At 39.4% G+C, this 23,362-nt stretch overlaps 1 protein-coding gene across 1 annotated transcript in view; it reads right to left on the bottom strand.

Moving 5' to 3' along the window:
- Window positions 1-8,321: 8,321 nt before the first annotated feature.
- Window positions 8,322-23,362, bottom strand: part of LOC137347131 (microtubule-actin cross-linking factor 1-like) — a 441,060-nt gene continuing 426,019 nt past the window's right edge. The window contains 4 exon segments of the mRNA XM_068011260.1: window positions 8,322-9,454; window positions 13,489-13,600; window positions 16,500-16,610; window positions 18,194-18,405. Of these exon segments, the coding sequence (XP_067867361.1) occupies window positions 9,198-9,454; window positions 13,489-13,600; window positions 16,500-16,610; window positions 18,194-18,405 (692 nt within the window). The 3' untranslated portion in view covers window positions 8,322-9,197.

Genomic DNA, 23,362 nt, shown 5'->3' with positions numbered 1-23,362 from the left:
GATGAATTGCAATTGCTTCATCATTTTTGGCACAATCATAGGGTTGAATTTTATCAGCGCGCCGTGCTGTGAAAGCGGTGGCCTTCCGACACGGAAGTGCCACCACACAGCCCCTGCGATATTATGCGCAGGGCCTGATTTAAATGGAGGGGGTGGAGCGCCTGCCCCTGATGATGTAGAGGGGGTAGTCGCCATGTCCCCGGCAACGGTGTCCGGCGCCACTGCACCGATGCCATTTGTAAAGGACTTCAAGCCCTTCAGGATTTATTTCAATATTTAAAGGTGCCGTTGAGCTTAAAAATCTTAAACATTTAAGGTAACATTGAATCCCCTATCCCACTCCGCCAATGAGTCTTACACACATAAATTGACATATCCCCCCACTTTTTGAAATTCTGAACTTTCCCCCCAAACCTCGGTATCTTTGACACTTAACCCCTTCCCACTATCCCCACAACCAATAGGAATCGTTTTCCCCGCACACCCCCACCCTCAGCCCTGATAATTTTATTCCTCTCCCCTCCCCACCAGTGTCTCGCCTCGGAACTCCAATGGCGTTCCGAAGGCATGCAAGTTGCGGCCGATTGGCATGGGACAGCTGGAGGTAGCAGGTAAGTTCATTTGCATTTTAATGTGGCTCATTCCAGTATTTTAATGAAAGCCCCGCCGCTTGGTGGCTAGGGAGCCAAACTGAGGCCTCGCCGCCAATATCTGGTGGGGCCTTCTCGGCATCGTGGGTCGTGGTGGGCTGCTCCTGCTTTCATTTTACGGGCCTCCCCGCCACAACCCAGGGTGTCAAGGGGTTGGTAAAATTCAGCCCATAGAGTCATAGAAACTTACAGCACAGATGGCTATTCAGCCCTTCATGTCTGTGCTAGTTCTTAGAATGTCACGCTTAGGCCCACATTCTCGCTTTTTGTCCATAACCTTATAAGTTCCTCATCCTAAAGTACCTATCCAATACCCTTTTAGAATTATTAATGGAATCAGCTTTCACTACCATTTCAGATAGCGCATTTCAGATGCTGACAACGCCGAGTGAAACAATTTCTCATTTTTCCCCCTCAATCTATTGCCAATGATTTTGAATCTATGACCTCTGGTCATTGACCCACGCACCAGTTAATGATGTATAAACAGTGCAGGAAATAATACGTGGCAGGAAAATTGGGTAGAAGCCATTTCCACCACTAATAATTCTCTCAAATTTCCTTTTATTTTGGTCCCTTGAGTTCCGACTGACCTCATTAATATCTATTATTGTGAGGGGCAGTTGTGCTGTTGCTGAGTTTCCTGCTTTTACACTTCTTAAAACATTCTGGGCAACTTCGACAGAGATTTATGAGGTACAGCAGATGCCAGCATCAGTGAAGAGTATGAGACAGAAAAGTCTGGAGAGTTTGGATAGAAATTTCTGCAGCTCGGAAACACTTCTTGGCAGAGTTTTTTTTTTGTCACTCTCCCTACACACACCTGGGCCTGCTTCTCTCTGTTACCGATAGCATCAGACTACTGGAAGATTTTCAGCGCTTCACTAGCAGTGGAGCGAGTATGGCATTCCCTACGGGCACAGCCTTGTATGCCATAATTGTTGAGGGGAAGCAGTAGCAGCATATATTAATCTTCCAAGATCACTTTCTTCTATTAGTTTCAGAGCAAACAATATCCTCCTCTAACTCAATTACATTTAGAACCGTTGAATTGTTTAAGCATTCCCAATGTACTAATGTACATGCCTTCATTTCCAGCAAGTCTTTTACTCTTTGCCATACCATCCAATCTCCTGCAATGGTTCCATTCTTTGCATCATGTCCAGGTGCCATAGACTTGAGCATACCTGGTACACACTAGTTTGCCCAGGCACACCAAGTCTGCCTGGACAATTTCACCCTCCTTTGCCAAAACTGCTCACTGCTCCAGGACCACTCCGTAGAGTAAATAGAACCCTGACTTCTTTTCTCCAATACCAACAGCCTCCTTAAAAGGCTCTTGCCTTCCCCTTACATCCACACCATAAAGTGCAAGGAGCTCACAGACCTGTTACTAAGCTGTCATTCAGCTGTCTCTGCCACTTCCCCCCACCCCCCCACCTTCACAACCATTAGGTCATACCTCCCGCTGCCCTCACCTTGAACGCATCTTGCCCTAGTTTCTCTCGCCTCCCCCCATGCCTTCTCTAAACTCATCTCAGTAAGTTCGCCAACTGCTCCCTTGACCCATTTTCCACTTAACTGCTGACCATTTAACTTCCCTCTTGACCCAAATGTGTGCTGATGTAAATTGTTCCCTCTTCTCAGGTTCTATCCCTCTGGCTTTCAAAACAACCATCACCAATTCCTCCCTTAAAACCCTACCCTTGACCCCTCCTTGCAAATTATCTCCCCATCGTATACCCACTTTTCCTTTGCAAAGTTCTTGAATGTATTATTGCCAAATATGTGCTCATCTTTTCAGCAACTACTAACTTGAATCTTTCCAAACAAGTTTCTGGCCCTTTCCTAATCCAAGTAACAAATAACATCCTCTATAACTCATCACCTTTTCTGCAATCTTAAACCTCACCAACCACCTCCAACACCTTTGTTCTGTTTTTCTGCAAAAGGTCATGAACCTGAAACGTTATCCTTACCTTTCTGTAACCACAGATGCTGCTTGACCAGCTGCGTGTTTGTAGGAACATAGCCTATATCCTCCAATTATACATTGGGAAGACTAAACCTATTATCTGTATCCTCTGCATCAACTCCATTCCCCTCTCCAGCTACACCTCAGATTGCACCGGACTGTTTGCAATTTTGGGGCTCTCTCCAACCTAATGCTGAGCTTCTGACCCTAAATACCCACAATAACGAAGGCCACCTACTACCATCTCTGCAACATCACTCATGCCCAGTCTTGTAAACTTCAGCTCATGCAGAACCTTCCTGCCAACATCCTATCTTGCACCGAGTCCAGCTCACCCATGACCTCTGTCAGATACTAACCTACATTGGCTCCCAGTGCCACTAAGCTTCCAATTTAAAATTCTCGGGTTTAAATCCTTTAATGACCTTGTTCTTCACTACTTTGTAACCTTCTCCAGCTCTACAACCCCCAAACTTTCCATTCCTTTGATTCTGGCCTCGTGCATCCCTGCCTCACATCACCGTACAATTGCTGGCTGTGCCTTCAACCTTCTAAGTACCATAATCTAGCATTCCCTCCCTAAATACCTCCATCTCCCCTAAAGCTTCTGGCTACCCTTTCTCTACCCCTTGTATCACATTCCATTTTTGCCAGATTATGCTTCTGTACAGAGTCTTGGGATTTAAAAAAAAAAATGTTAGAAGTGATTTATCAGTGCAAGTTGTTTTTGCTGTTCTGGGTTCTCCTCTTGCTTGGCCCCCTACCCTGCTGCCTTGACTGACTGCTTGGTGCAGATGCTCTCGCTGTGGATATAATTCTAGAAAAGTATTATGAAAATAATGATGGGACATAGAATTATAGAATGGTTACAGCACAGAAAGAAGCCATGTGGCCCAACGGGTCTGGGCTGGCTCTCTGCAAGAGCAACTCAGCTAGTTCCACTCCCCTGCCCTTTTCCCATAACCCTGAATTGTTTTCTCTTCAGGTGCTTGTCCAATTCCCTCTTAAAAGCCATGATTGAATCTGTCTCCACCACATTCTCAGGCAGTGCATCCCAGATCCTAACCACTCGCCACGTAAATTTTTTTTTCGTCAGCTCGCCTTTAGCTCTTTTGCCAGACACCTTAAATCTGTGTCCTTTGGTTCTAAATCCTTCTCCCAATGGGAACAATTCCTTTCTATCTACTCTGTCTAGACACCTCATAATTTTGAACACCTCGATCAAATCTCCTCTAAGGAGAACAGCCCCAGCTTCTCCAATCTATCCACATAATTGAAGTCTCTCATCACTGGAACCAGTTTCTGCACCATCGCTAAAGGAGTCACATCCTTCTTAAACATCAATGTCCAGAATTGGACACAATACTCCAGTTTAGGCCCAAGCAGTGTTTTATAAAGTTTCGTGATAACTTCCTTGTTATTGTACTCTATGCCTCTTGTTCTGACCGAGGCAGGAGGAGTGCACTGTTTATTCTAGTCCCACTTCGCCACAGGCCACAACATATATTTAAATTTTCCCACTTACCGAAACACTCAATCATATACTCAATTTGTCCCCAGAAGAAATACACCAACTAGGTTTCTTTAATAAATAAAATTATCAGTTTATTATAAACCAAGTTTTAACCAATAATGAAGTAAAACATACACACAAGTTGAAATATTAAAGCCCCTTGTTTTATCCTAGCCCACACACACACACACACAAACTGGTTAACCAGGAAAAAATAAAAGGGATTTTTGTTTACAGCTGTTACAAAGAAATAAAAGGAATAAAAAGGTTGAAAAGGTATGGAAAGGTGTCCTTTGTGTTGGTGAGACATCCCAAATGCGAATAGGTGGCTGTTACTAGGATCTTCCCAGAACAGTTCCTTCCAGGCGATGTTGAAGATTAGTTTGGGTAGGCTTTCCAAGAGATGCAGCTACAGAAGGAAGGCAGCAACAAGGTTTCAGTGCCCACACATTTGATGCAAAAGTTCTTCAAAGATGCAGGGATTCTTCAAATACAGGAGGAATTAGGAATCTGCCACATTGGAAATACATGTTTTTTTCCCAAGAGAAAGATATGAGCTATCTTCCTCTGGCAGGTCAATAAGCAAACTGGCTTAAAAAAAAACTGCTCAAGTCGAAACTAATTCATTTCCAGAAACAAGCCTCTTGACAACCATAAATTTTGGCTTGTCACTTCTTAGTAAACATCTCTCCAAGTCAAAAACAACCCCTGCTGGGTTATTTGAAAACAGGTGCCTTCCAGTAATGGTTTTCAGGTCAAACTCAGTCACAAGCCTTCATTTTAAAAAAAACCCAAAGCTCCTTTTCATATTTAAAACTTAAATTCTCAAAATGTAAGAAAATGGACACACTCGTCACACTATTTAGAAACCACAGGATCCTGTATGCCTTTTTACCACTTGCTCAACCTGCCGACCTTCACCTTCAAGAATTTGTGCACATGTACGCCAAGGTCCTCTGTTCCTGCACGCCTTTAGAATCATTTAGATTGCCTCTCCTCATTCTTCCTAACAAAATGCATCACTTCAAACTTCTCTGTATCTCGTCATTAAGCATCATCTTCCATGTTTCCATCCATTCCAGCAGCCTATTTATGTCCTTTTGAATTCTATCTCTATCCACCTCCCAGTTCACAATATTTCCAAGTTTTGTCTCATCTGCAAATTTTGAAATTGTGCCCTGTACACCCAAGTCTAAGTCATGTATATAGATCAAGAAAAGCAGTGGTCCTAGTACTGACCTATGGGGAATCCCTCCAGTCCGAAAAACAACCATTCACTACTACTCTCCGTTTCCCATCACTCAGCCAACCTTGCATCCATGCTGCCACTGTCCCTTTTATGCCATGGGGTTCAATTTTGCTGCCAAGCCTATTACATGGCACTTTATCAAACACCTTTTGGAAATTCATATAGATTACATCAACCACATTACCCTCATCAACCCTCTCGGTTACCTCATCAAAAAACTCAAAGCAAGTTGGTTAAACATGATTTGCCTTTTGCAAATCCATGCTGGGTTTCCTTAATTAATCTACACGTCAATTTTGTCCTGGATTATTTCGAAAAGCTTTCCCACCACCAAGGTTAAATTGACTGGCCTGTAGTTGCTGGGTTTATCCTTAAACACTTTATTGAACAAGAGTGTAACATTTGCAATTCTCCAATCCTCTGGCATCACCCCCATATCTGAGGATGATTGGAATATTATGGTCAGCACCTCCGCAGCTTCCATCTTCACTTCCCTCAGCATCCTCTGATGCATCCCACCCTGTCCGAGTGTTTCACCAACTTTAAGTATAGCCAGCCTTTCTAATACCACCTCTATCAATTTTTAGTCCATCCAGTATCTCAACTACCTCATTAACTATGACTCCAGCAGCATCTTCTTCCTTGGCAAAGATGGATGCGAAGTACTCATTTCATACCTCAACCATGCCTCTGCCTCCAAGCGTAGATCCCCTTTTTGGCCCCTAATCAGTCCCACCCCTTCTCTTACTACCCTTTTACTATTTATATGCCAATAGAAGACCCATTATGAACTTTATATTCTGGCCTTTTTCTCATTTGTATTATCAACCTGGCATCTGTTCATACGCACCCATTTTCTGCTTCATCTTGCTTTCTCTTTCATTATTCAGAGAGCTCTGACTTTGTTTATCCTAGCTTCCCCCTTGAGGGCATGTATCTCAATTGTACCTGAACCATTTCCTCTTTTAAGGCATCCCATTGTTCCATTACAGTATTGCCTGCCAATCTTACATTCAAATTTACCTAGGACAGGTCCATACTCAATCCATCGAAATTAACCCAGTTCCAAACACTATTTTTACTCTAGATTGCTCTTTTCGATAACTAATCTAAACCTTATGATACTTTGATTCTTGTTCTCAAAAGTTCCCCTACTGACACTTGAACCACATCATTCCCCAGAGCTGGAAATGTACTGGTCAAGAAAATTGTCTTGAGCACATTTCAGAAACTCTTCTCCCTCTCTGCCCTTTACACTATTATCCCAATCAATATTAGGATAAAGTCCCCCATTATCACTATTCTATATTTCTTGCACCTCTCTGTAATTTCCCTACAAGTTTGCTCTTCTATAACTTTCCCACTAGTTAATGGCCTAGAGGATACACCCAGTCATGTAATGGCACCTCTATTGTTTCTTTACTCTGACCAAATAGATTCTGTTCTTGACCCCTCTAGGACATCCTCTCTCCAGCACTGTAATATTCTTCTTAATCAATATTGCCATCCCTAATTGTTGCCTTTCTTCCCTATTTTTTCTGAACACCTTACATCCAATAATATTTGGCATCAGTCCTGCTTTTTTGAGCCAAATCTCCGTTATCAACACATCACCATATTCCCAAGTGCCTATTTGCACCTGCAGCTCAACAACCCTATTTACCATGCTTTGTGCTTTTACATGCAGTATAAACCTGAATTGAATCTTATTGTATTCCCTTAGTCTTATCCTACGAAATACTTTACTATTTCTTTGGTGCTGTCTCTCCCAATCCTTGTGCACCTTGCTTTTCCTTTCTAATACTACATCCTGGTTCCCACCCCCCGCTAAATTATTTTAAACCCTCTCCCACAACACTAGCCAATTGTCCCACCAGGACATTTGTCCTAGCCTGTTGAGGAGCAACCTGTCCGGTTTGTACAGGTCTCAATGTCCCAGAAAAGCATACATCATAATTATCTAAGAGCCAATTAAGTGAGCCAAGCACTCTTTCTTAACTTGTCGTTCTCCAGTCTGAAGCTAAAGCGAACAGGCTGAACTATATTTGTAAAGGCTACACTCCAAAGTACATCTGAGCCTGTATTGTTCCAATTGAGAAATCTGAAGTAATGGACAGGTTAGATGGTCGAAAGAGACTGAGGACACTCAGCAGGAAATCATCATGCAAGGGTTAATAGTCATGGTCTTTGAACCAGGTCCAGTTCACAATGAAGTTTAGTGTTGCAGCATGACTGCTTGTTATTTTCTTTGAAGAAACAGTAAAGTCTGTAATGACTATAAATGTACAATGTGTCATTGCCACACTTTACTTGTCTATTTACTATTTAATTAACCTGGTGAGCAGTTTAAGCCACAATCTAACAGCATTTATTCTGCCACCTACCGAAGACATGTAATATATCGAGTAAACCGAATACGATTGATCCTTGGGCTTACCAGAGATTAACGACTTACTTTGCAAGTACACTTTACTTAGGGAACAAGGGCTCACTTACAGGTATTGTCAGACACTAAAAACTCTGAAGTAAAAACCAAAACTGTAACAGCAATATTGGATTGCAGCTAATTCCTCTCTCCGTCCACCTCTACATGTGGCTAGATTGGCAAGTCAGAGATGCTAAGAATAGTAGAATTTTTTCTTACTCTTTTGGTATTTTTGTTAATAACATTTTAAACACTAACTGCAGTAGAAACCTGAAACATATGAAAAATGTGTTTGAATCAGATTTTCTGTATACTGGGAAAATTATGCTAGGATCAGTTATATGATCACCTAGAGTCAAAAGCAGTAATCAGGTCAAATTGTCTATGCTTGCTGGAACTGAAATCTTTCACTAGAAAGGTGTAATGTAAGCACCAAGCTTAATGGAAAATGTATCTATGGAACAGGGAAATTATTCACTCCCTTGAATAATAAACATTGAGACAAGAAAAGCAGTACATAATTTTTCTTTTAAGTTACTGAAAGCACATTTGTTTTTCAATACAAAAAATGAACGTTTGACTCATTGGTACAATTTCAGTTAAGATTCACACAGCGACATGGTCAGACTAGATATCAACAGAATATAAATACGGCTGCTCATGTAGCCCCAGTGGTCAGTTCAAATGAACAAAAAGCAGCATAAAAAAGTGAGAGAAAGGCCTTTCTAGCAACTGCTGGTGTGGCCCACATCATGATCATCAGCTGCTATTAAAGTGTCCTTTATAACTGCTTACAAGATAGCAATAGTCTTTTACAACTTGCATGTGCACTTTTTGTCATAATTATTTGCGAAACTTTCAGCAGGCAAAAAATGAACAATCTTAAAAATAAGTAAAACTGTACATCACTCCATTTTTTTTTCCCACTTTAAATACTCCGTGAGGTATCCATGATTTCTAGCAAACACTGCAGCATGTCTTGCTTACACAGCAAGTCAAGTTTTCTTTTAAAGGGTTGTATCCTAAATGCAAGTTTGTTTTTTAAAAAAAGCAGTAGTTCAAATCTTCAATAGAACATGAACACATTTAAATTTCCTTTCTTTTTAAAAGCATTCTCACTTCCCTCAGACACAGAGGTCATGGGAACAAAATATGGATGTTTTATCTACATAAATATTCACATGAAAAAACTTTTAACTTACAAAAACAAAAACAGATAAGGTACAATGATAAGGCAGCATTAGACCACAATTAATCTTTTACAATGGTTGACAACAGTACTTTTTGTAGAATATCATACATCTGGTGGCTTCTAAAACAGGGTGTGCACGTGTGTGTGTGTGATTATTTGTGAAGTGACTATCTATTCCACAGTATCATTTATATTATCTTCTGGTGTTTGTGTTTTTTGGGGTAGTCACTGTGGTTTTCTTTGAGGGTGTTGGGATTTTTGAAGGTTTTGCAGAACCCCTTCTTGAACTTGCTTGGGATCCTGCTGTGCTAGATTCAGAAATATCCGAACACATCGACTGTGTCTCTAAAAGGTCAAAATCAGAAGCGTCACTGCCTCGCCGACTGTTTGCCCTGCTGCCAGCACGACTCCCAGCCCGACTTGTTGGCCTGCTTGTTGTCCTTTTAGGATCTGTAGACGAGAGAAAAAAATTGAAAAACAAACCAAAGTTATTCTAGGGATCTGCTGTATTTAGTTGCTAGCACCATGTCACTCAGCCAAATGCAGGCCTTTCCCTGCACCCAAATTTATGTTCTCTGCAGGACTTTTTTCTTTGTCCTAGGAATTGAAAGATTAAAAGTCCTTTTCTGTTTCCACCTCCCAGATTTTTTCTCAAGTTGCTGGGGTAGAATTCCATCAGATCTATCCTCTGGTGCCACACCTCAAATGCGACTTCATGGCTTGGAGACGGGACATCTCAGCTGAACACATCACTGACTGAATAATCACTAGAAATCTAAACAAGCACATTTCCCAGCAGGGATAACTGGATGATGATTCAGAGCAGGACCCCTGGCTTATTTTCCCTCTAACTCAGGAATGTTAAAAACAAATTATGTACATACATAAACACAATCAGTCAAGTTTGCAACAGGTGTTTTAACTTTGCATTGATCTAATATGTGGGTGTATCGGTTAATGGCTGAATCCTCAAAGTGGGAAGGGCTAATTATTTTCAGTACATCAATTTGTATTAAATGTCAATGTCATTATTATTTTAATAATTCCCATCTTCTATCACTTTTGAATTACATCATTTGTCTAGATTGTCAGAGATTTGATAGCATTCCCATGTCTCTTTCATAGTGACTTAGCCATTCTATGATTCTGTTGGGTTTAAATCTACAGTCTGGTTTGACCCCTCCTGGATACTGTCTGGACGACTTTTTATGAAAACCTTCACAAGCAGGTACATAAATTCAGGTAATTATCTTCTTAGTGCTTTTAGGAATAAGCAACTAAGCAGGAAGAGAAAAGCTTGATTGCTAGCTGAACGTTAAAATAGGATCAAACATATTTAGCTGCAAATCAGCCAATTGCAGTTTGTTTTTTCCATGAGTTTTCTCAGCCAATTCTCCCCCCATCTCCTTACTTAGGCACAGTTCCATGGGTTTCAGCTGTCAAGTGGATATTATTCATTTCTCAGATTTAATAGTGAGTGCCGGAAGGGAATTTCATGAGGAGAGCTCAGTTGAAAATGAATTTTAGGTAATTATCTTCTCATTGCTTTTAGGGATAAGGAACTATTCCACACACTGACAGTCATATCACAACAGTCACTCTGAAGAAACAAATCTAAGTGTCCAATGGCAGATTTCTGAGGCATGTTGCTGCACCTGCTTATTAATTTTTGACTAATTTAATGAAAGTATTGAATTTGAAATCCTGGTCAGTATATGTGAGCCAATTCTGCTGAGAAATGGAGGCTGGCAGTACCAGCAACAAACAGTGAGGATGGGAAAGTAATGGAGGGTGAAGAGCTTAAGTGTTTTATGGGGATAAAGCTTTTAAAATAAGTGTCAACACTTATGGACAAGGGTTTGGTAGACAGTAAAGTGCAATATCAATGATAGCAGCACATTTAATGCAGTAAACGCCCACAGGCACTTCAGAGATGTTATCAGACATGTGGATGCTAAGCCAAGGATGATGTTACAGGTTACCATGGTGGATTTTGAGGAGTTCTTAAAGGAGAAAGGGGAGGGGGAGGGGGAAAGATGGAGGAGTTTAGGGAAGGAATACCAAAGTATGAGGCCTAAACAGCTGAAGACATGGACACAATGGTGGGAAAAGAATCAGTGTTATGGGGCGGGTTGTAAGGCTGGAAAAGGTTACAGAAATAAGGCGGGGGGAGACCATGAAGAGATTTAAACACGAGAATGAGGATTTGAAATTGGAAACATTGGTGAACCAAGAGCCCTTGTAGGTCAGCAAGGACAGGAATGATTGATGAATGGGACTTAGTGTGGTATAGGAGAGGGCACCAGAGTTTTGAGTGAGCTGTAATTTACAGAGCATGGTGGATTGAAGGCATTCCCAGGACAGTCTGAAATAGCAGAGTCTGGAGGTGACAAAATGCACGAATAAGAGTTTCAGCTGCAGATGGGCTGAAGCAGGGACAAAGGCAGACAATGTTACACAGGTGGTCTCTATGATAGAAAGGATCTGGAGTTGAAAGCCAAATAGGACACTGAGGTTACCAAGAGCTATATCAGGGATGTGGGGATGGAATCGATGTCATGTGTATGGAGCTTATGGCAGGGGCTGAAGTCGGTGGTTTTGGTCTTCTCAGTGCTTAACTCTAGGAAATTGCGAATCTACCAAGACTGAATGTTGGCAACCAGATTGACAGCCAGAGGCAGAAGAGGAGTTAAGACAATGTTAAGAGGTAGAGATGGGTGTCATCAGCGCTCAAGAGGAAGATGATGATTCCGTGACTTCAGGTGATTTCACGAAGAAGCAATGTGTGGATGTGGAAGTAAAGGACAGATCCTTGGGAGACTCTGGAGTTACAAAGGAAAATAAACCAGTGCTGGAGATTCTCTGGCTATGATTGAAAAGCTGAATGGAACCAGATGAAGGTAGTCCCACTCATCTGGACCACAAAGGAGGCATTTGAGGAGGATGGTGTGGTTGACTGACAGAGACTGCAGAGAGGGAAAGGAGGAAAAGTAAGACTATGCACCATGATCACAGTCACTGAGGATATCACTCACAAATTTGACTAGAGCTGTTTCAGAGTTAGCAGGGTGAAAGGTTAACTGAAGGTGGCAACAAGCTCAAGGACTTGAGTGCACAGATAGGAACTACCACCTTACCTCCAACCTAAGGATAGAGGAGGCCAGAGTGGGTTTTTGAGGGAGGAGAGTGATGCTGGCCATTTTGAAAGGGAAGGTGGTAGTCTCTGAGGAGAGGGAGCCATTTATGCCAGCTAGCATGGGGGCCAGGAAAGGAATTTAGGTGGTCAGCATTTTAGTGGACATGGGATCAACAGTAGGTGTTGGTCTCATGAACAGGATAAGTAGAGAGAGCATGAGGGGAGATGGGAGAGAAACTAGATAACTGATTAGAGGGAGATTTGGGAGAGGTTTGGTATTATGGGCAAGGCGAAGTAACAAAGATAAGTAAACAGATGATCTCAATCTTAGCGACAAAGAAGTTCTTGAGTTCTGAAGGTGGAAGGATTTGAGGAGATGGCTGGCAGTGGAGAAGAGAAGCAATGCATTATCTTTGCTCTGTAGCATGATTCCAGAGTAGTGGACAAATTTGGCAAATGACAGTGAAATTACATTTTCTATAGTCCAGCCAGATCTGGTGATTGATGGTGAAATTAGCTGTGCACCAGGACATGCTCAAGTCAGTGCCTCTTGTACTTGAAGTAGCAGAGGTGGAGGCTACACCAGGGAGAACAGGTTTTACTGGGGACGACAGCATCAAAGTGGAAGTGAGGGAATGGTTGGGCAGATCGATAGGGGCATCATCTTGTATCACTGGATCTAGGAGCCTGAAGTCTGTGGTTGGTTGGGGAGGGTGGTGGGGGGGGGGGGGGGTTGCAGGGAGTAGAGGGGGAACCAAAGATCTGACTAAGGGATTGTATGAATTATTAATAATACAAAAGGCAAATTGTAACTGTGGTTAAGGAGGTAAAAGATAAAGGGTGACAGATTATGAAAGAAATGGGGAAAAAATACAAATACCACAGGAATAGAGAACTGAAGATTTCAAGTGAGATGCAAACAGAAGAAATAGAACTACAGAACTGTATTGCAATTGCTGACTTCCAAATGTTTGCAGTTTGTAAGTATGTTATTTTGCTAATAATATTTATCACAATACATAATTTGAATAATGACTTATCTGTTGCTCAGTTCTGTGGGATATATTCTTACATTAGCACAAAGTCATATGAAGTAGTAATACACATTACAAAATATTTTCATATAAGATCTATTCCAAAATGCTTTAAATGAAAATAAAACGTCAACATCTTGAAGGAAGGGGAAATGTCCAGAGTTTCAAGCAAAATACAATAAGTTGTTCCAAATTTTCCAAATCCGCTACTGTAAACACTGTACGATTTACAGGACATTCCCACTCAAACATCAGAAACACCCCACCATCTGTAACCAACTTCATTAGCTGTCATCATTGTCTTTAGAACTCACCAGTTTTGCTGGATTTAGTGGCAGCAGGTGTGTTGCCATTGTCTCCAGTGAGTGATGCCTTACTGGAATGGTAGCTTGGTCGTCGGAGTTTACTACCCTGTGCAGCAGTCACCTGGTTTAAAGTACAAAAATTAGAAAAATGCGAACAAAAATCTGACTAAAGAACAGCAAAAATAAATGCAAATAGATCACATCATACATAACTGAACATTATATTCATTTTCCAGTCAGTTACAAATGGCTCCTGGTCCATTATAACAGGATTAATTCAGAGGGGAAAACCACTAGTGGGGGGGGTGTTGAGGAAATCTTTAAATATCTTTAAAACTGTGCTTGTAAAACATACGCATCCCTTACAGAAGTTGAAGGTTCTTAATGTCTGAACTCTATGTCATTCTTGATTTCACTGTTTGTTTTGGTTGGGACCATATACTGAACTTAGGATGCTGCTGGACTACCCAGCTAAGTACCACATCACATGCACTTTTATCCTGAGCAACAGGACCTGACTGGCATATTTAAAAGCTGTTATCCAAAATAATAATAAATCATGAAAGTTTATACAAAGTTTTAATTTAAAATGTTGCCCATTCACCAAGCAAAAAGGTCATAAACCTCAGAGAACATTGAACACACAAAAACACAATTTATACCCAGAAACCAGCATTTTCAGCAGCTAACATAATCCAAAGTCAGCTGCAAAGAGCAGTTTTTGCTGTGCTCTTTGTTGGCCTTATTATATACTGACTAGCCCATCATATTGCATGGTGCACTGAGTTTTAAAAAAACGTTACAGCTCATTGAGTGCCAGCTAGAAAATTCCACTCCAGGATGACAGCACATAATAGATCCCATGCAACCAAAGAGGTGCAGTGTTCTCGGGTGTCCTTTCAGAACGTATCACTCAACTGTCACCACCAAAACAGATGAAGCAGCCATTCAACGATTGTGGGATCTTGCTGTGTACACAACATTTACATTTCAAACCAGCTCACTGGCTGTAAAACACTGGGATGTTCTGAGGACGTAATAAAGCTGCTATATAAATATATAGTTGCACAGATCACATCGGCCAATGAATGAATGGCTGTGCAGTAATTTGGTAATTTAAGATTCTTAAGTACTACATGCATAACTAGCAGAAACATACACAACAGGAAGTTCTAGATTGTGATACAAGCTCTGGCATGCACATTTATCCTGAAGAGCAATCACATTGAAATTTTACAGATTAGTAAGGACAGAGTTACATATAACAAGATTGCAGGCAGATACATTCCATTAATTAGGCTGTTCGATTTCTAATTTCATCAAAATATAGACATGTTGATATAAACAATGAGAACATATGAATCAATATGATTACAATGATGAATCCCACTGGGATCTTTTGCACATCCTAAATAGGTGTGGAAAATATCACAATTATACCTATACCTCAATCTGAGAAATATACTTCAGACTGATTGCTCTGCAGCATAAATTAGTAAAATATTTTGGAAAATATCAAGTCAGGAAAAGACTGATGTACTGAACTATTCTGGAGATAAAACCCTTCAATTGCCTTATGAGATTATCTGTTAATGGATATGAAGCACAGAGTTTATGGAACATGACAAACAAGCATGTTAAAAGCAGAGTCTGTGACAGAGCAATGGTATAATGTTAGTGAGCCTGCTCCCTATTAGAAGTTGGTGGTAGGTTCAAAAAAAATGGTCAGACTTCAGAGAACACACTCACACTTAATTTTCAGTAACTCTACCAGGACAGGCAGTCATCTCCAACTCTGCTTTGGTAGTTCTATTCTCAATACTCTCTAATTTTCCCCAAATGAGCCCTTTCTTACTCATGACTTCTATCTGCTCCCTTGCAATTTCCTGTAGCTGCGAGGATACAGCAATCCAGGCAGGGAGCTCTTCACGAGTACTGCCAATGCTACTTATAAACAGACTTCATGTTGGCTGAACAAGTAGGGTGAGATGGGACAATTCCTTCTTCACGACTGAGCTCAATCAAAAGTAAACGAAAGACAATTCGCAGTATTAGAACTGTACTAGGGATATTACAGTTTGCAAGCCTCAAATTCACAGCTGTCTAGTCAGGAAGCCAGCCATGTAAATTTTAAGGTACCTGCTGCATCTCTATTACCAAGAATGTGTCACGCATCTATTTTTCAATGCGAATAATCTTACTTATAACTAAATATTTTAAATGTAAATGGTAATCTAGATGGACTAATTCTGGAATAGAAAATCTACTCAGGTACTATAGAATAATTATTTCCCCAAAATGATAAAGAAATTAAGAATCATATACGGTGATATTCAAATATTAGAGGTGTAACTGATGTTGACAAGCATCTAACCATCCACTATTTATTACACATTCTGACTAGTTTATTCTTTAAAGAAAAAAATCTATGGCAGAGAGGGAGAGGAGTGGCTGTGATGGATGGAGTAAGAAGCACAATCTCCTTTCCTGTGCATCTTTTTTAAAAATTACATCTGGAAAAAGATTTTGGGTGGGTTAACAATGCTAAATAGTACAAAACTGAAAGAGATAAATGTAACTCCAAAGAATAGTTATTTATTTTTAACATTTTCTTAACCAAATTTCATTTTTAGTTTGAGAGAGAAACTAATACTCAAAAGTGTGCAACTGTCTTTTCCAAGGGTTTAGAGTTTAATAGGTAGCTTATGCACACACTGCTGTTATTTCTAGTCCTATTCAGTAAAAACATTACATGGAATTTTCTCTAATTCTAAGTTGCAATACCCAGCACTAGAACTTAGAGAAAACCTGTTTGAAGAAAATGCTACACATTTTGACAATGACTAAATATTAATTTTCAAACAATAACTTATAATTGAAAAAGTGGATCACCCACCTCTTAAAAGTAAACCACCAAACTGTATTTAGGTTTAATTGGGGAGAAAGTGTCACTCACTGACCACTGCTCTGTAAAATGTCAATTGTCTCTTGCTGTTAGCTGTTTATGTTTTATACTGTACCTCAATGCTTGGGATCTGGAACACATGGGAGTCTAGGCACTTAGTGGGAGTAGAGGCTTTACTGTTTGTCAACCAAGGTTTGTCATAACAACGTGTGAAGGTCTGGGGCGTCTGTGAGGTGGAGAGGAGGGTAGGAAGGAGGAGGAGCGGATTAGAAACAAGATGAACAATGGATGGTGAAAGAAAATGGGATTAAAAGGTTGGGTAAGAGAGAACAGAAAGGGATAGGGCAAATGTTAACAGAAAATTAACTTCAAACAACAAAATGGTAAAAACTGTAAATAAAAAACAAAGGTAAAATGAAAATTATAACAACTGAAATACAAGAAACTATAGTGTGAACAAATTCACAAGTTTCAAGGACAATGTGCACCCCTATAAAACACTGAACAAGAAACTTTCTTTATAAAAAAAATTATTAAAATGAGATCAAACAAAAGGTTGTTCCTGTGTTCAAAAAGATACTCATTTACCAAAAGCTTCTGTCCCTCCTCTTCCTTTCAAACAAAAATTAATTGGGTAAATTTAGTTGTTCATTAGATAAGGGAAGTGTAGTGTCTAATTAAGTTTACCAAAAAAACTTTCACGAATGTTGTGGCTCAAAAAGAAGAAAATTGCACTAGAAAAAAATGGAGGGGAAAGAAGCCAGAATGTGGAATCAGACAGCTGTAGTTCAGGCTTGACTTGCCCAGGCTGCGCTGAACCTTCACCATTCCACATATTCATTCTTGTCCAATGTAAGGGCGACATCATCATTTAAAAAATGAATGCAACAGAATAAAATGTCATGGGATTGAATATTGACAATGATGGACACATGAGCTGCTCTCCTGTATAGAGTATTAGTATTGAATATCAATTGTTTTACAGAAAGACAAAAGAAAGATTTTGTTGTCCTAGGCAGATAGCGCTCTCATTTTCTTAGTTTCTCAAAGTGGTCTCTTAACGATTATATCTTAAATAGTATGCAACAATAGATCATTCAGTTATGACATCAACATTTGTTTCCAGTTCTACAGCATGGCTTTGAATCAATTTAGATTAATGAGCGAAGGTCTTTACATATTCCAACAATGCAGCTTTTCTGCATCTCCATGATAACCAACTGTTCATAGTTTAAAAAAAAATCACATCAATTTATCATGAACTGACAGTGGAAAAAGAGAAGTGAATATATTAACAAAGATGTTAAGTGCCACATTCATTACTGAATTGAACGTCTTTTTCACATTTTCTCTTCTCCATGAAGTTTAAACTGGTAAACCTGACATACTGCTATTTTGACACAGTGCTAGAAAGCCTTAGGGGATGCCCTAATTACATCATGAATGGTAATAGTATTATGCTAGACCAATTAGAATATCTATACAAGGGCTCCACAAAGTACTGCAAGAGAGCTTTCAGTTTTATGGTTGCTTTGTAGATCTCATTAAAAGTTGTTATACTATTGTGTGACTATCATTACAGCACAATTTCTGACTGTCTCTAATGCTGCCACAACACTGTCTGTAGCAGTAGTGATAGTACTTGATTGATATCACATTCTTACTTAAAAATGTAGTCAAAATATACATAACACAGATATTAAAATTTCATCCAATTGAGATTTTGGACAGCTGTCAGCTTTTGGACCATATACTGAAAATTGAAAAGTTAATGTTAAAACACATTAGAAGCTTTGAAAAAAGATTTACCCTGTTTCCACTGGCTGGAGTTGCAGGTGATGATGGCATAGATGTGCAACTGTGATTACTGTGGCTGGCACTGGAGCTGGATCGGGTTGGTGATGCAGCCCTGGAAGATGGCTTTGATTTGCGTCCCTTCATTCTGAAGGCAGCCATACCCTGAGAGGCTCCTTCTGGCAAAATAAACTTCTCCCGCAGTTCTAAGTTGGTTCGTCCCCTTGCTGAAGGATTAGAAAAGAGGAGGATAGAACAACGATACTAAATTTCACACAGCACTTGAAAAAAAGGGAACAAAATCCATCCAAAACTGTTACCCATGAAATCAGCAACTTACATGACATACATCAAAAAATGGCAGAATAGTAGTTACAAAATCAGTGCATACAAACTGTTGATCATGCAAAAATATTGTTTGTTTTACAAAGCAATGGATCTTAACAAAATAATTTCATGAATCAAGACAGATAATGTAATTTATATGCTTAAATTTAAGACACAGTCAAATGTGGTTAGGCAGTCTTGTTGCTACTTTCCTGGGTTCCCGAGGTAGTCATGGGCTTATGATTCAAACTCAATTGCTACAGATATACCAATTTATTCTGTTATTGGACGAGATTGCAGGTAAATAACTTGCAACAACAGTGTCCTAATTTGCAAGGAAATGGATAGGTAGAAAGCCAGCCTGACATTGTCATTCTTGCCATGCTACATGCACCTCTCTCATCTGATCACAAAGCAATATTATGGTGATTCAAGAGCTGTTCACAGCCTGGATTGAACCACGTTATTAGCTGGAGGGAAGAATATGAGATAGGGATAAATGAGTAACGTATACACTTAAAAACATTCTCCGGTGGGACAAGTTGGGAGCCTGATTATTGTAATTATATTAACGGTCTAGAAAAAGATGTTAGGTCTCTAGGTTATCATTCTGCAGTCTTTTCAAATAGATTTAGTACGGTTCCGTCTCATTTCTGAGGAGTCAAGCTTTCTTCAAAAGAGAATGAACAAGAATATCACAAAGAGCTCTTTCAAAACCTATAGGAAAGATCGAATCTTTTTAGATAGAACTAAAGTCTTTTCACATCAACAGCAATGAATGCATCCAACCTTATTTTTAGCTCAGTTTTCTCAGATGAATGAATTAGCTAACCACATCACTACTTTAAAAAAAATTAAAAAACTGCCTTGAAAAAAAGTTTAAAGATGAACAGCAATTGAGGATGTGATGAAAGCTAGAATCTACAACTGATATAATGCTTTGTCACTTTTAAGATTTGCACATACAAATGAACTCTGAAATCAAACTATTAGTGAAATGAGATTTTTTTTTGTCTATATGTCACTTTACTACAGAACAAATAATTCTATTTCTGATCACAATGAAATGGCAAAATATAAATACATAAATCATATAAACATAAATACATAGGCTATTCAAAAGTCAAGATCCACTGTTTTCTGTAGAATTGAAGGCAGTGTCACGGATGGTACTAGGGTGAAACTAGTTTCATAGCATTTCAAGAACAGGAACAGAACTTCAAAAGGTTAGAAGTTGGGAGCTGCTAACAATTTCATGGGGAAATTTTACATGTTAAATATAGCAATGGCTTGGAGCTAACTTAAAATTTGCTCATCCATTTATCTCAATTACAAAACCAATGGCTTTGGTTCAGCAGTTCTTGTTTCTAAACGTTAAAATACAAATGATAAATAATCTGAGTAACAAAAAATGTGATTAAAATAAGACAACAAAGAATACAAAGTGTAACAAATATTTATCACCAAAATTTCAAAAAATCTTTTGATATATACTGGATAGAAAGGGTGAAACTCAGAGTCTGACCAACAGGCTATTTTAGATCTAGTATTGTGCAATGAAAAAGGGCTAATTAATAATCCTGCTGTAAAGGAGCCTTTGGGAAAGAGTGACCATAATATGATTGAACCACATCACTTTCAAACTTAATTTAAAATTCTATCAGAAGCTAGCTAGGGTCGTAAATCTAAGCAAAGGAAACTATGAAGGTATGAGGGGCAAATTGACTATGGTGGATTGGGAAACAACGTTAAAGGATATGATGATAGACTGGCAGTGGCTAACATTTAAAGAACTAATACATAGTTTACAACAAAAATACATTCCTTTAATGCACAAAAACCCAAAAGGAAAGTGTTTAAACTGTGGCTAACGAAAGAAATCAAGGATAGTATTAGTTCAAAGGAAGAGGCATATAAAGTTGCCAAAAAAATGGTAAGCCTGAGGATTGGGAGGATTTTAGAACTTTGCAAAGGAAGACCAAGAAAAAGATTAAGAAAGGGAAAATAGAGTGAGAGTAAACTAGCGAGAAACATAAAAACGAACTGTAAAAGCTTCTATAGGTATGTAAAAAAGAAAAGATTAGCAAAAACAAGTGTGGGTCCATTACAAGCAGAGTCAGGAGAATTTATAATGGGGAATAAGGAAATAGCAGAGAAACTATACAAATACTTTGTGCCTGTGCTCATGGAGGAAAATACTAAACACCTCCCAGAAATAACAGAGATTCAAGGGACTAGTGTAAATGAGAAACTGCAAGTTATTAATATCAGTAAAAAAAAGTACTAGAGAAATTAATGGGACTTAAAGTAGATAAATCCCTTGGACCTAATGATCTACATCCCAGAGTGTTGAAAGAGGTGGCTGTAGAGATAGTAGATGAATTGGTCATCTTTAAAAAAAATCTAGAGACTTTGGAATGGTTCCTGCATATTGGAAGGTGGCAATTGTAACCCCACTATTTAAGAAAGGATGGAGAGAGAAAACAGGGAACTACAGACCTGTTAATCTATCAGGGAAAATGCTAGAACCTATAATAAAGGATGTGATAATAGGACACGTAGAAAATAATGGTAGGATTGGGCAGAGTCAACATGGATTTATGAAAAGGAAATCATGTTTAACAAACCTGTTGGAGTTTTTTTTTTTGAGGATGTAACTAGCAGAATAGATAAGAGGGAACCAGTGGATGCGATATATTTAGATTTCCAGAAAGCTTTAGATCAGGTCCCACACAAGAGTTTAGTAAATAAAATTAGAGCACATGGGATTTGGGGGGGGGGGGGGGTGTGTGGAAATATACTGGCATGGACTGAGAACTGGTTAATAGACAGAAAACAGAGAGTAGGAATAAATGGGTCATTACTAGGTTGGCAGGCTGCGACAAGTGGGTACCATAAGGATCAGTGCTTGGGATCCAGCTATTCAAAATCTACATCAATGATTTGGATGTGGAAATTAAATGTAATATTTCAAAGTTTGCAGATGACACAAAACTAGGTGGAAGTATGAGTGTGAGGAAGATGCTTCAAGGGGATTTGGACAGGCTAAGTGAGTGGGCAAAAATTTGGCAGATGGAATACAATGTGGAAAAATGTGAGGGTATCCATTTTGGTAGGAAAAACAGAAACATTTCCAAAATGGCGAGAGGCTAGGAAGTGTTGAATTTAAAAGGGACTTGGGTGTCCTTGTTCATGAGTCACTGAAAGCTAACATGCAGGTACAGCAAGTAATTAAGAAGGAAAATGGTAGGTTGGCCTTTATTACAAGGGATTTGAGTATAGGAGTAAAGATGTCTTACTGCAATTATATAGAGCCTTGGTAAGACTGCACCTGGAGTATTGTGTGCAGTTTTGGTCTCCTTTCCAAAGGAAAGTTATCCTTTGTTACAGAGGGAGTGCAATGAAGGTTCACCAAACTAATTCCTGGGATGAAGGGATTGTCCTATGAGGAAAGATTAAATAGACTGGGCCTTTATTCTCTGGAATTTAGAAGAATGAGAGGTGATCTCATTCAAACATACAGAATTCTTACAGGGCTCAACAGAGTAGATGCAGGAAGGATGTTTCTCCTGGCTGGGGACTCCAGACCCAGAGGACAGAGTCTCAGAATATGAGACATGCCTTTTAGGACTGAGAAGAGGAGGAATTTCTTCACTCAGAGGGTGGTGAATTCTCTGCTTCGGTGGGCTGTGGAGGCTCAGTCTTGAGTATGTTCAAGACTGAGATTGATAGATTTCTATATATTATCAAGGGATACGGGGATAATGCAGGAAAATGGTGTTGAAGTAGATGATCATCCATGACTTCATTGAATGGTGGAGTTGGCTCGAAGGGCTGAATGGCTTACTTCTGCTCCTATTTCTTATGTTCTTGTTCTTATGAATTCTCAACACAATTCAAATGAAATATTTAAACAATGCTTAGTAAATAAATGATTTAGTAACTTTTTCAAATAAATAACTCATCTTTGCACAAGGCAAGTTTTTTTTTACTCAAAAGACACATTCTCCATTGGTAGAGTGCATTGCTGAGTCATGGACTTCTCTGTTAACTTTGATAACAATGATATGTGGACATGAGAATGCTTACTATGAGTTGATCTGCATGAGGTCGTTTCACCCTCACTCTGTCAGATTTTGAGATACCCTGCCTTAGCAGCCTGATCGGAAATTGATGAAACACCAAGTGGGTCAGAGGTCAAGTGTTAGGTGGAAATCGGAGCAGACTTCATCCTCTACTTCACCCGTCAAAATCAAACACAGCCAACTTGGCACATTCTTTTTGGTTGTCAGCAGTACCAATTAGTTTCAAGATCGTAGAGGACTTTAGAAAATGAAACTAAACAGTTATTACAACTTACAGATTGTCAAAGGTGCAAGATGATAATGTCAAACTACATCTGAGCCAAAATTCATTGCTGGCAAAAATAGTTTAAAAAAATGCCCCAGCTCTTTATATACTCTCTTTTTGGGCAGCCATCAGCATCATTTGATCCAAAATTAAAGGAAATTATTTCAGTTTCTGAGGTAGGGGAAATGCAAATGAAGTGGCATAATCTGGCAACAGTAATAAGAGATCACAATAACTGGGATTAAGGCAATATAACTACTTACAACTTTTGTAAAATATTTTCAGTCATACACATATACTGGGTGCCTACTGATTGAAAATGGAATGCATTACACCAATCCATTCATGTGAGGGAGGGAGTTATTCAGTAAAATTCTAGGTTTTAATTTATTGGCATGGATTTTGTGGTTACAGCAAAGTAATCTTGTTCACTGCTGATCTTGGAGAAAGCTACCCACAAAGATCCAGTGATCTGTGGCGTGGATTTCACCTTCCCCAAGTTAATTT

This window comes from Heterodontus francisci, chromosome 31 (assembly GCF_036365525.1).
Source record: "Heterodontus francisci isolate sHetFra1 chromosome 31, sHetFra1.hap1, whole genome shotgun sequence".
Lineage (NCBI taxonomy): Eukaryota > Metazoa > Chordata > Chondrichthyes > Heterodontiformes > Heterodontidae > Heterodontus > Heterodontus francisci.
Note: the sequence above shows the minus strand (reverse complement) of the source record. Positions and strands in the feature narration are given on the sequence as shown.